We start from the raw sequence: 12,951 nt of genomic DNA, 5'->3' as shown, positions 1-12,951 counted from the left end.
TGGATGTCTTGTTGAAGTAACTTGCTGGAGAACGAGTGGTGATATTAGTATTCCTTTGGTAATTGTTATAGGTGTTAGTATTCCCAATTCTGTCGCCCTTTTCCACTCGTCTCTCATAGAGCCTAGTATCCACCTTGATAGCCATTTCTTGGAGGCGGTGGGTGGTGACAGCAGAGTAGTCTTGGTGAACTAGCTCATCCTTAACAATATCCTTGAGTCCACGGTAGAACTGAGCCTTGAGGGCATCATCATTCCACTTGACTAGTACAGCATAGCGTTGGAAATCTGCAACATAAGTAGCAACTGAGCCTCTCTGTTGAAGTGAGTAAAGTTGACGTTCTGAGCCCTATGGCTGCCAGGCTCGCGATATCTCTTGTCTTTGGAAGGGGAGAGGCCAACTCTTCCTTTTCATTTGTCTGGGGAATAGGGAAGGATATAGTGTTCCCTCCCCCATTCAGAATTACTCTCTCTTCTCTCATCCATTCCCAACCTATCACGATGTCCTCGTCACAAAGGGTGGTAACGTCCAGTTTTATTTGGCGAACTTTGCCTAACTTCTCGACACCCAGACTCACTTTGACGAACTCTGTAATGGGTCCAGCGACACTAACCAAGCCGTTGAACATGTGAACGGGTACACTCACGGGGTATCTTCTCTTTTCCTTCCTAATCTTCTTAGCTGCCCTGGGACTGATGTATGAACAGGTTGCTCCAGTGTCCCACAAGGCTGTTAGTTTGATGCCTCCAATATACACATTAGACTTGGGTTGATTTTTACAGGGGGAAGGGTTTAGGGTATGGCAATCGTTTATACATTTTGGAGTGGTGTTTATTGATTTATATGCACATTTACCTGGTCTCATCAGCGCTTTCCTTTTTCTGGGGATAGGGACAGTGGCTGAGAGAATATGAGTGCGGACCCGCCGAGTCTAGCCTATCGCGACGGGTCCCCATCTTTTTCCTCCTCGTCCATTCCCTGCCCTTCCATGCTCGCTTCCTCCCCTCCAATTGCATTGATCTTCCTCCTGTCCCCAAGAGGGATAGCGTTCCCTCCCGTGCTAAACCTCCCTTCTCCCCCGGCACCTTGCCCAAAAGATCGCACGGGGATGATCCCAGCCTTCACCTTCGCCGCTATTACAGGCCAGTCCCGATTGTAATGTCCCTTCTCTCCACATCCGGTACACTTCCCTTCTTCCCTGTGTTTCAACACCTCATCAGCACTGGGCCTCGGCCAACGACGGTTTAGTTCGTCTAAGTCCGTCGGAATTGCCCTTCCCCAGTTCGTGGTCTTAGGTTGCAACACTACAAACTTCGCCGTAGATTGCCCTTTCTCCTCGGCCTTCCTTTCCCCTCCCCTATTTACTTCCTCTCTCTTCTCTCCCTGTTCCTTTACTTCCTTCCTCTTCTTCTCATTCTCCTTCTCCACCCTTTGTCGGTGTAAACGATTGTCCATGGGGACCACAAACTCAATCAACTCTCGGACGGTCTTGAAAACTTTTCCGTGGCAAGCGATTTCATCCAGCAAGTGACTTTTCAGTCCATTCTTCGCCCGGTCCACAAGGTTCCCATCATCACCCCATCCTAACACCGCTACATATCGTTGAAAGGTGGCAAAGTACGCCAAAGCCGACCCATTCTGTCAAAGCTCGTTTATTCCCCTTGCGGCGGTTCCTTCTTCGTCAGGGTCTCCGAAATTGGTTTTGAGATATTGGATGAACTTCTTGTAGTCTAGTAGGTGTTCGGGGGGGTCGTCCTTAGGCAAGTCCGGTTGGACGGCAAGAAGAGGAGTTTCATGTAGATGGGAGATCATGAAAAAGATTTTTACTCGATCGGTGGGGAACTTGCGAGCGTTGATTCGAAATGAACTTCACATTCTGAGATGAATGCTGTGAGCTTTGACCTCTCGCCCCTCCACAGGTCTGGGAGGGGAAGCTGTATCCCTCCATTCATCTCAGCAACCCCTGGGGTCGCCGAAGCCTGTCTTCCCATGGCGAGCCGTACCCCTTCAGAGATCCCCTTGACTATCTGTAACGGTACTGGAAACACGATGACTAGGTCGCAGGTTGGGTCGAACTCAATGGATGTCTCGTAGAAGTCTAGGGTCTCTGGTGCTAATGGATCGTGTCTCCTCCGCAATCGCTGTAGCCAAAGAACGATATTGAAGAATCAGCAAAGTTGGTACTTTGCTGAATGTACTATATACTGTCTACAGGTATCCGTCTCCTCTTCTTAGTCCTACTGCAAGCGTCTATGTACATACTTGGACAGGTAAAAACCCGCTTTTGAGCAAACCCAGTGGGAAAATCTTGAAAAGGGAAAACCCGTCCCTACCTACTGCAGCACTGCCTCCAACTCCCGCTTTCCTCTGTCCTAATCCGTCGAACTCGATAGGGTCCTCTCGATTCGTTGTTACCCCGTAACACTATCCCCCCACCCGTCTCCTGTTCCTTCTTCTTCTCCTGCTCCTCTCGATGTTTCCTCTCTGCTATCATATCTTTATTCATCTCCATCATCATGTTCATTATCGCCAGCATCATCTTCTGAGTTGTGGCCTCCTCCTCAGTTCCTCCTACTACTTCACTCCCGGCCGGACTTAGCCTACCTCCTGTGTTCCCTTCCCTTGGTCGTGGAGTCTGTCCCGAATCTTCGGAACCTGTCCTCACCGTCGGTGGTTCTGATAGTCCGGTCGGCTGGGGGGGTGGTTCAAGAGGTAGGGGTGGATAGAAATCATCGCCTTGAGTTGATCCTTTGGGGGTATCAATTGCACCAGGCAATGGTCCCAAGCATTGTCTTAATTCCTCCAACATCCTCCTCTCCGTCTCCTCTACTGTTTCTCCTGGTCTACTCATACTTCTTGTAACTCTCCTCTCTGGCTGCATACAATTTCAAACTTCTCCGAGGTCTGCAGGGGTCATCGGTAAGAGCGATCCTTGATACTGTCACAATCGTCGTTTCTTCTTCTCTACTGACCGACGCTCAACAAACCCCGGCTAACTACATCGTATTGGGGCGTTGATGTCTCACTAGGACAGGGTACTCGTCGAGGAACTACGGCTAACTTCGCCGTAGTAATACGTCGAGTGGTAAATGATAAGATGATTGTCGATGAACTGTGGCTAACTTTGCTGTAGTGCATCGAACTGCTTGGTAGTAGCTCTCCCTAACTTGATGGTTGTAGCTACTGAATATATCTCTCGCTACTGACAACAATCAAGGATCGCTGAAGAAGTTCAGCGATCTGTAAACTATCTATACTTCTCCTCTCCTCTCATAGAATGTCCCTCAACTCCTGCACAGCCTCGCGCTCAGTCCCCTTCGCTCATCTTCATCGTACCTCGCCATATCCCCGGTATCCTACTCCGCTCACTTCGACTAACTTCGCCTAACTTCGCCTACTCCGCTCTCCCTCGGTCTCCTTCTCCTAACTTCGCCGCAGTTCTCCGTTAGGCGGGGTGGTCGTGACAAATAATCCCTAGGTTCTCATAACTTTGTCGTATTTGGCTGGTGGTTCGGTGGTGGATAGTGGTTCTGTGATGGTGAAAGGAGGGACGGTGATGGTAGTTGTCAGGGATGTTACGACATGGTTCGTGACACTCCGGTGCTATGTGATGGATTGTGTCTCCTCTGCAATTGATGTATCAAGAATCAGCAAAGTTGGTACTTTGCTGATGTACTATATACTGTCTACAGGCATCCGTGTCTACTCCTTCCCTGCTGCCAGCGTCTATGTACATACTCGGACAGGTGAAAAACCGCTTTGAGCAAACCCAGTGGGGAAATGTCAAAAGCGGAAAACCCGTCCCTACCTAATTGCCGCACTGCTTTCCATTCTCAATATTCTTTATCCTGATCCGTCAAACAAAATGGAGTTCCCTCAAATTGTTGTTACCCCATAACAATTACCCCTCTTGTCTTTGACTTGAGCTTGCAGCACCACCTGCCCCCTTGGAGTTACTTTTCTCCACATATGCCCCCAGGTTCTGGTCAAGCGTCTTCAGATGTGGCAGGTTGGCGTCCTCCTCAGGTTTAGTAAAAAACTGCAGTATGCGGCTTCTGTAGATAGCAGCAAGACACTCATTAGTGACATCCGTGCCATCCATTTGGGGATCCATCTCATATGCAGCCTGTATGTTCATTTGCATGAGTTTTGTGATCCTGTCCGCTGTCACCATATTGTTGACATCACGTTTAGCACCAGTTTTCTCATAAGCCGTGAAAACAGAGTTGAAAGCCCCCAGTGCCTCTACCTGGTATGTGTTCAAACGCCTGTCTGATTGCCTTGTCATCACTTTAATGTTTGTGGGAGAGGTTGAATTTAGTCGAAGAGCAAATGTCGGATCCCCACTTTCTGCTATGACTGCATACAAAGTCAGTTTTGTACACTTCCAAAGATTGCTAGCAATACGGTTCCGAATCTCGGGTACTTGTAGGAAATTGTCTGTACCACTTTTGCGGGCAGACCCCCTGGCAGTGGAGCCACTTACAACTCCCCCACTCTCACTTGTCCCACTTCTACCGCGTCCCATGCGAGCCATTGTGTGGGGGTCTCCTTGAATGGAATGCCGATCCACAAAGTCTTCCAAGAAAGATTGTGGAAAAGTGTGGGATGCACCACCATCTGTGCTTTCAGGGGCGGGAGATGTGCTGCTCATTCTCTTGGTTGTCTACAGTGAGTCAATATACTTTGCCAATAATGTGAAAAGACGGGGAAATGTACTCGTACGGATCGCGGTACCCATTTATAGCACTAACGCAGTAGTCTCACCACCCATAATCTCAGAATCGCCCATTGAATTGACGAACAGTGGATGTCAGCACCGCATTCATAACGTCACACAATGGATCAGTCGCTCCACCATCCTCCTTCTGGCCCCTTCGACCACGGGCTTTGCCGCCAAGGAAAATCTCAAAACCATCTCGCCTGCGTCACCGCCTTCGGTCATTTCTGAATGGATCGTCTCTCTCTTCCCACGGGATATAGTCTCCAAACACCATATAGTCGACGTTGCGTACAGTCGGCGCCGTCATGGCAGTTCTCCCATGACATCATCATTTAGCGCGAGGACTAGTGGGCGGTGTATCAAGGAGAGAGCGAGATATGATGTCGAAAAGTGCCAAATCCGAGGGCAGGTGACCGGTGGGGGCGACGGAATGTAGAGACAACATTGACGGCATTCAAATGGACGTAGGAAAATAGCATTTGGATTGCGGAAAAGCTGAGCCGAGTGACGTGCAAGCACTTTGCCCAACGATGGATCAAAGAGACTGGGGGAGAAGGAGATGGGAGAAACAATATCCAGGTCGTGAGTGTTCCGACAAATTTTCCCGTTAGATACTGGGGTCGTCAACCAGGGATATGTCTGTAGAGACCTACGGCCTACGGGGCGTACTCTGACACCTGCTGTGTGATGCGATAGTTCATGGTATAGGATGGCCCGGAAAACTGAAAGGCAGATCAAAGATGTTCGAGTGTTCGCATCGTGTCCTACGCTATCACTATCCGCCCCAGCATCCGTCCTTCTTCTCAAGTGCTGATCTCCCCGATTGGAGCCGAGTACTATCTCCTCCCGGCGGAGTGTAGAACAGAAAGAGAGATATGACATGTAGGGAGTCGTGGTGAGATACTCAAGTCTTCGACATGTTCTCTTTTGATGACACCAGACTGGCCAAGATGACGAATTTCCTCAAGACATCCTGTCGTCTTACTTGTTTCTTCACCGCACACCGATCGGTCCATACTCAGACGACTTGAGTTCTTGCTCCATATCGACGGAGAAGAGAGTGTGATGGAGAAAGTGTGAGGATGAGAGACTGGGGATTGGAGGACAGGCGTAAAAACTGGGACGCAATCGTATGAGATCAACCCAGGAAGGATAGAGGGAATGGTGGACGACTGGTGAGGCATCTCAATAGTGGGTCCCAAAATCTCCTTCTACTCAAAAGCTTGTGATGATGCTGCTCACGTATAGGTGACCAATGACTATCCCACACGATCCTACTATAACATCATATACGGTGATTTGTGGATATTCCGGAGGATCATTTCCTCAAGTGTCAACCCTTTCATCGCACTTGCCTGGTCTCTTCTCTGTTGTCCCCACAATTTGACGGCACACGTGTTGCGCGAGCGTGGAGGTGGAGGATCTGGCACAGGTGGCAATTTGAGGTAGGGGAGATGGTGCACACGTCCAGGAGCAAATTCTGGTATCGGGATTGACGAGGTCACACAGTGAGTACTGTCGTCTGACATGTATAGCCCCCTCCGTCTCATTCAGCGGATTCATCACCTGCATCACCCACTAAATCCATTCATACCTTTGCATACATCGGAGATCAGAGTACATGCCATCTGTTCCCAAATGATACGAAGGTTTCACAAGACATTTTCGACATAGTTTTTCCCCTTTTTCCCCTTTCTCTTCCCCTACCTTCGACTCGCGTGTAGACTATGTCATCCAGCAGCATTCCCCATTCCCCTGTTGTCTATGTCTAGGAGACTCGGCCTTTCATGTCTGATATGACAACAGGACGTCCCCTGACCCTTCGAGTTGAATCACCGTCATGAAGCGGACTCGCTTCATTTCCCCCTTCGGCCTTTTTTAACGACACTCTTCTCTGTGTACCTCTTGTTGACCGCCCTACATGCCGTTCTTTCAGATTACATCAAGTACGAGAAGACCGAGGATCGCCAGGTCCCAAGTCATACAAGCAAAGCGGAGCGCTTGGGGTAGCCCAGTGAGAAGAAGTTATTCTAGAATGCTTCACACCAAGACGGAATCTAGGTATGTTTGCTGATGATTAGTTGATAATACAGAGGGGACAAAGGGCGTGCATTGATTCTACATGTCTCTATACTTATCACATTCCACTCACATGCAGTAGACCAGAGACGATCAAATAAAGTTCAGAGGATAAGTTGAATGGAGAAATATTTGATGGAAGGGGTAATTATTTAGGGGGGGTTTGGCGGTCCTATTGGCTAACACTATGTGTGTTCACTTGACCACATACTTCACACATCGAAAACCCTTGTATTTGCCACGAGCTGACTTACGGATTCAGGTAAACTTGCCATACACTCTTACTTCTCTCCCCCCTTCCCCAGTTCCAAACAGTGTTTCTGTCTCTTTTGAGGACACCATGGTCATCATCCACCTTGTTCGCACTTCATATGCTGCATGACTATATATATATCTATGTGTATTCAATGATCCCTGGAAATACATTTGTCAATGCCGGTCGAACTCTGTCTGATTGCACCCACTTCACTCTTTCGTCTCACCCTTTCTTCCAGACGCTGCTAGCGGGCTCTCTCACTTATTGATAGCCCCATTGAGAGACCATCGAACAAAGGCGAATTTGGAAGGAAGACAACTACGTTCTTGGCTGGTGTTATATCCTCGAGACGTCCGCTTCCTTGTAAGTTCATGGGAGTTGGAAACACGATCAACCCGACTACGACCACAAACTGGGACACGCGAAATTAGTGAGAGACATCTAAGATTCCGAACACACAATGCCGGAGAAGCAGGGTGTGGTATCCCTTAAATGTCCCATCTTCCCACGTTGACCAGCGTGGTAAATTCTACGGCCTCCAGGAAGGAAAAGCAAGCACAGGAATTATGACCGTTTAGGTATGTGAATCGGTCGCGGGTCGCGTCCCCATGGCTCAAATGTGGTGCGGACACTCCGTTCATCGTCTACAAACACCGTCTGGCAAATTCTGCCAGGGAATGTCTACCAATGACTATCAATTCGCCACTTGAACTGCAGATTTCTCAGTGCCCCTGACTTTTGTCTCAACCATCATACATTCGTCAGAGATGAACATTTTGCGTCAAGACAGTAACATGTGTCCAGATCAACCTTCCAGCCTGGAAATCATGGGTCACCGCAACCCCCTGGTGATGGATCCTCCGGGGTATGTCTCTCATTTTACCAGCAACCTGTGTACAACAAGTGGTGACACTGTTTTGAATGACTCAGCAAAGAGATCAGTGGATTATAAAACAGCTGCAGACTTGCAGGAAGTGATTAAGACTAGCCTTGCCAGGTTTGACCTCTTCCGCCTGAAAATACATGAGCCTCTGAAAGGTGACACATGTGCTTGGTCAGCATTGAGAAGAACGGCTTTGGTCAGCTGGACAGGTTGCCTGTGATAGATGAAGATATATGGTATCAGGATCTACCCAAATATACTCTCACTGCACTTGAGGCGCTCAATACACTCTCAGTAGCTCCAGAGGCTCTGCAGTCCAATGATTCAAGGTGGACCAGACATCTACTCGAAGCTGTCACTGTTATGGTGATGATCATGACACCCACTGCCAAGGAGAAGAGTCTCACACATATTGTTTTGGGAGTAATGTACCATTTGGAACAGTTGAAATTCGCTCGTGCTGACAAACTGGGACCACCTACACCGGCGATGAGAACACTAGCTGATGAGCTAGTGAAACATCCCCGTAGCAAGCAAGCCGGACAGCGAGGTGAACATTTCTCCTCTTGTCCAACATGCATGAACCATCCATTCCCATAGGAGAGGGGAGTATGGACGGCGGATACGAGTAGATGGAGAAATGATGCACCATGAGACTTTGGGAGCTCTTCTGTTGCACCCTCCTTGTCGCATGTCTGATCAGGTGTTACACCAGTCAATATGGACTTATTCCTCCAAAGACTCTTGAACAGTTTGCGCGGAGGGACGTACATTAGTTGAGACAACCCGAGCGGGGCTTCTTGAATCCTACCTGAACACTGCTTTCTCTAACATTTGAAACTCCGGTTGAAAATCTCCTTCAGCCTTCCCACCCTATACATCCCCACTGATTCCAATTGACTTTCCAAGTAATCACCCACATCTCCCCCACATTTAACTCTCTTTCTTGACCACCCGGACGTAAATAAATCAGTGATCAAACCAGCATGCCTGTCACTGAGATAGATTCCAAGATCATCCCCCTTCCCAATATCAAATTGCCGCCACCTACATTGCGTTCACCTACGTTCAAACTTCCCTCTAATGACAAACTGCTCAGCATCACGTTCAGCCAAGTTGATGGACAGCCCGAAGAATTGGATTTTACTGACATTCCTTCCATTACCCCTGGGTTCCCAGCTACACCGTGTCTGCCAGTGTATAATCGGTTGTTACCTCCGCATTTCAGAAGTCAGGATCTATTCAACGCTGTCTGCACATTTCAAGATATCCTGCCAAATGTTCTCTCCCACAAGAATCGATTTGTGATCCTCTCAGGGAGCTTTGCCAGATTTCTCTGTTTGACCGCTGATGAGACCAAGACTACACCGCTCATCCCCTCTACCTCAAAGCTGAGGTTGTCACTAGGACATGAAACTTCTCGGTATGCCTGGGCCCTGGACTCAGTCTACAAGACTGGACGCCTGAATGGGTTGGGAGAAGAGACGCACGGTATCGCTGGTCTCATGGCCTCTTTATGGCAAGCTGCATGGGAGTTGGATGTTGATCTTCCTCTGGAAGAGGTTGCTCCGGTTTGTGTTGGAACATTGCTCCGTTCGGACCCCGGATTGCAGCTTCTGCGGCCGCGGGTGACATCACTAGATGAGGCACGGCTCGCAGAGTCAAGGGAAACACTGGGGGAGATGTGTCAGGATTATGGGTACCTATAGACGGGTTCCTCAAGAGTCGTACGCAGAAGTCGTACTCCACCTACCCGTTCCCGTCCCCGTCTCACTAATCCCGCTACGGCGTCCTCCGTTCTCCTGTCCTACCTAATCGCCACTTCTTTACCATGCTATACGTTTTCTTCATCTCCGTGTCCCTCATCTATCTCCGTCTTCCTTCGCTCTTACACCCCATATCACTTTCCACATTTACTCCGTAGATTCGGTATCACTCCGCTCACTTTTTAGTATATAGAAACACCCCTTTTTCGTAGATGTCTTGTCGAATGTATTTTCTCGTCACTTAGCAAATCTTTTGCCACTTGATCTCATCGACTTATAGTCTCTTCGATCCACTACATCACTTAACTATAAACTACATCACTAGGTTTGTTCCCTACGAGGCCCTATAGCCATAGCTCATAGACGCAGACTATTTTCAACGTCTGGTCCTGACATAAAATACATTCGACCTTACTTGTACCAAGCAAGCCTAGGTGATTCTTCGATCACCACAGTACCGTTCTCAACAATGTCCCAACTAACCTCTCCAACTCTTGAAGGTTCTGTTTTAGAGGAAACGCGCGCAGAAAGACACGATCGCCGAAACCTACAAGCAGAACTCCAAGAAATGAGACAGCTATATCAAGAACAGATCGCAGAATTACAATCTGAACTCGAAGCTCTTCGAACCGCTTCTGCAGTAGTCAACACAGAAGGCGGAAGGAACATTGAAGAAAATGATAACACTATTAGGGAACCTACAGCGCACAGGTCACCCCCTAATAGGACTCAAAATATTTCGGTAGAAATAACTCGTAATATGGAAGACACCCATCCGAAATCGGTCAATATCCCTTCGGACCCAGAGGAATTCCATTCTATAAACGGTAACCCGCCAATCGATCAATACCAGACCATTCCACTTGCGACAACCCCTGTCCGAGCTCCTTCGCATTTGCGAACACCCTTCGACAATGTTCCATTTTCGACCACTCACCCCGAACGTTTCCGGGGAGGCACATTCGACACCCACGATGTCAACCCGCGTGTCTCGCAGGACATGTTGGCTGCCGACGTACACAAATTAGATGTCAAACCACCCGAAACGTTTGACGGCCAAGGGCCGAAGGTAGACGCATATGTAGCTCAAGTAAAACTTTATCTGGCTATTAGGGGAGGAACTATGAGTGATAGGTTTAAGGTATTATGGGCCGCCGGTTACCTAAGAGGTAACACAGGGACGTGGTGGCAGGCCTACTTCATCAAAAAGGAATCCGAACAGCCCTCTTGGTGTCTTCAACTGGAGGAATTCCTAGAACAGATTAGACGCATGTTTGGAGATCCTGATCGTCATCGCTACGCCGTTCAACGTCTAAAAGGACTTCGTCAAGACAAATCGGTATCCGATTATTATTCGTCTTTCTTGTCGATTTCCGCGGACATAGACTGGGACGACCGGGCGCTAAAGGATGCTTTCGAATCAGGCTTGTCGCGAGAGATACGCATAGCTCTCGCGAACCGCGAACACCAACCCAAAACCCTTCGGGACCTTGCCGAAGCTGCTATTAGCCTTTACGTACACCTCGACGGGGTAAAGGTATCGTCAAACGGTAATAACAGTTCTGGAGGAGGGTATCATCAGAATAAGGACAACACAAAATACAATTCGAATAACAATAAAGGTAATTCGGATAGTACTTTCCAGAAATCTAAGTCAGGTCAGCAGAACACGACCAACGAGAATAAGGAAAGAAAACCACAAAACCCCAAAGCGAAAAGCGACAATGAGAGAAAGTCTTTGACTTTCAAGGAAAAGAAACATAGGAGGGATAATGGTCTGTGTCTGTACTGTGGAAGTCCAGATCACATGGTAATCAACTGCCCAGAAGCGAAGAAGCGTCCCACGCCAGCGACTGGGGCAAACCGGATCGGACTAAAAAGTCTAACAATCGAAGGCCCCAATAACAATCAGGACAAGGACACGACGGAGACCAATCAGAGTTCACAAGAAGCGACGACCCACCGAGTCAGTTTCAACTCTATGATGATGGAACCGGTTCTACCCTTACCCAGTTCCGTTATGGGGTCTCCAGTATCCAAAGACCCACACAAGCTTATCACTATCCCTGTTGTCGTACTCAGCAATAAACAAGTCCCAACCCAAGCCATGGTAGATAGTGGTGCTACAGTGGACTTCGTAGACGAAGGATTCTTGGCCGAATTCGGATTCAAACCTATTAAAAAAGCTATACCAGAACAACTCCGATTACCAGACGGCACTACTCGCCTTCTGACGAAGGAGATACATTTTCGGGTACTACTAGGCAAAGGTTTCAAACCCTATGAGGCTACCTTCATGGTCACAAAGATCCACCCGGCACCAATCGTACTAGGCATGACTTTCTTGAACAAAATGAATCCGATTATCGATTGGGCTTCCCGAATTTTGCTACCTCGGCCGTCCACCTTGGATAACCACATTCAGCAATTGAATATCATCAGCCCCGAATCGTTTAATCAACATAACGATCCGGAAGATGTAAAAGGTGCGCTATACGCAAGGGCAGTACCAGAGATCAGCACAAGCCCTAAAGATATTGTACCACCCGAATACTGGGAGTTTCTTGACGTATTCTCAAAAGGGGATGCCGATAAACTTCCTGAACATAGACCATTCGATCATCGTATTCCCCTTATTGAAGGGAAAACACCCACTTTCGGACCCATTTATTCCCTGTCCGCAATTGAACAAGACGCCCTCCGGAAATATCTAGAAGAAAACCTTTCCAAAGGTTTTATTACGCCATCCGAGAGCCCCGCAGGAGCTCCAATACTGTTTGTCAAAGAGAAAGACGGGAGCCTGCGTTTGTGTGTCGACTACCGTCGACTAAATGAGATAACAGTAAAGAACCGTCATCCATTGCCCCTAATCGGCGACCTTTTGGACCAATTGAAGAATGCAAAGATCTACTCCAAGATCGATCTTCGGGGAGCCTATAATCTATTGCGGATAGCAGAAGGGGATGAATGGAAAACGGCATTTAGAACGCGGTATGGCCTATTCGAATATAGGGTTATGCCGTTTGGACTCACGAATGCGCCAGCCTCTTTCCAACACTTAATGAACCATACGTTTCGCGACATGCTAGATCGCTCGGTGATCATCTACTTAGATGATATCTTAATCTACTCTCCGGATGTCGAGACTCACATCAAGGACGTTACAAAAGTGCTTGAACGACTCCGTCAACACAAGCTCTATGCTAAACATGACAAATGCGAATTTCATGTTGACAGTGTTGAATT

General features: G+C 48.2%; 2 protein-coding genes across 2 annotated transcripts; one reads left to right on the top strand and one right to left on the bottom strand.

Moving 5' to 3' along the window:
* Nucleotides 1-934: 934 nt before the first annotated feature.
* On the bottom strand, nucleotides 935-4,535 carry TREMEDRAFT_66391 (uncharacterized protein; the record flags this gene model as incomplete). Its single annotated transcript, XM_007008440.1, has 5 exons — nucleotides 935-1,350; nucleotides 2,336-2,869; nucleotides 2,971-3,140; nucleotides 3,904-4,247; nucleotides 4,485-4,535. 5 exons carry the CDS (start codon nucleotides 4,533-4,535, stop codon nucleotides 935-937), a joined length of 1,515 nt encoding a protein of 504 aa, XP_007008502.1.
* A 3,315-nt stretch (nucleotides 4,536-7,850) lies between these two features.
* TREMEDRAFT_66390 (uncharacterized protein) lies at nucleotides 7,851-9,648 on the top strand (the record flags this gene model as incomplete). The annotated part of the gene is made up of 3 exons (XM_007008439.1): nucleotides 7,851-8,135; nucleotides 8,183-8,452; nucleotides 9,067-9,648. 3 exons carry the CDS (start codon nucleotides 7,851-7,853, stop codon nucleotides 9,646-9,648), a joined length of 1,137 nt encoding a protein of 378 aa, XP_007008501.1.
* Between the last annotated feature and the right edge of the window lie 3,303 nt (nucleotides 9,649-12,951).

Source organism: Tremella mesenterica (assembly GCF_000271645.1).
Source record: "Tremella mesenterica DSM 1558 unplaced genomic scaffold TREMEscaffold_21, whole genome shotgun sequence".
Taxonomy (NCBI): domain Eukaryota; kingdom Fungi; phylum Basidiomycota; class Tremellomycetes; order Tremellales; family Tremellaceae; genus Tremella; species Tremella mesenterica.
This window is presented reverse-complemented; position numbering and strand designations above follow the sequence as displayed.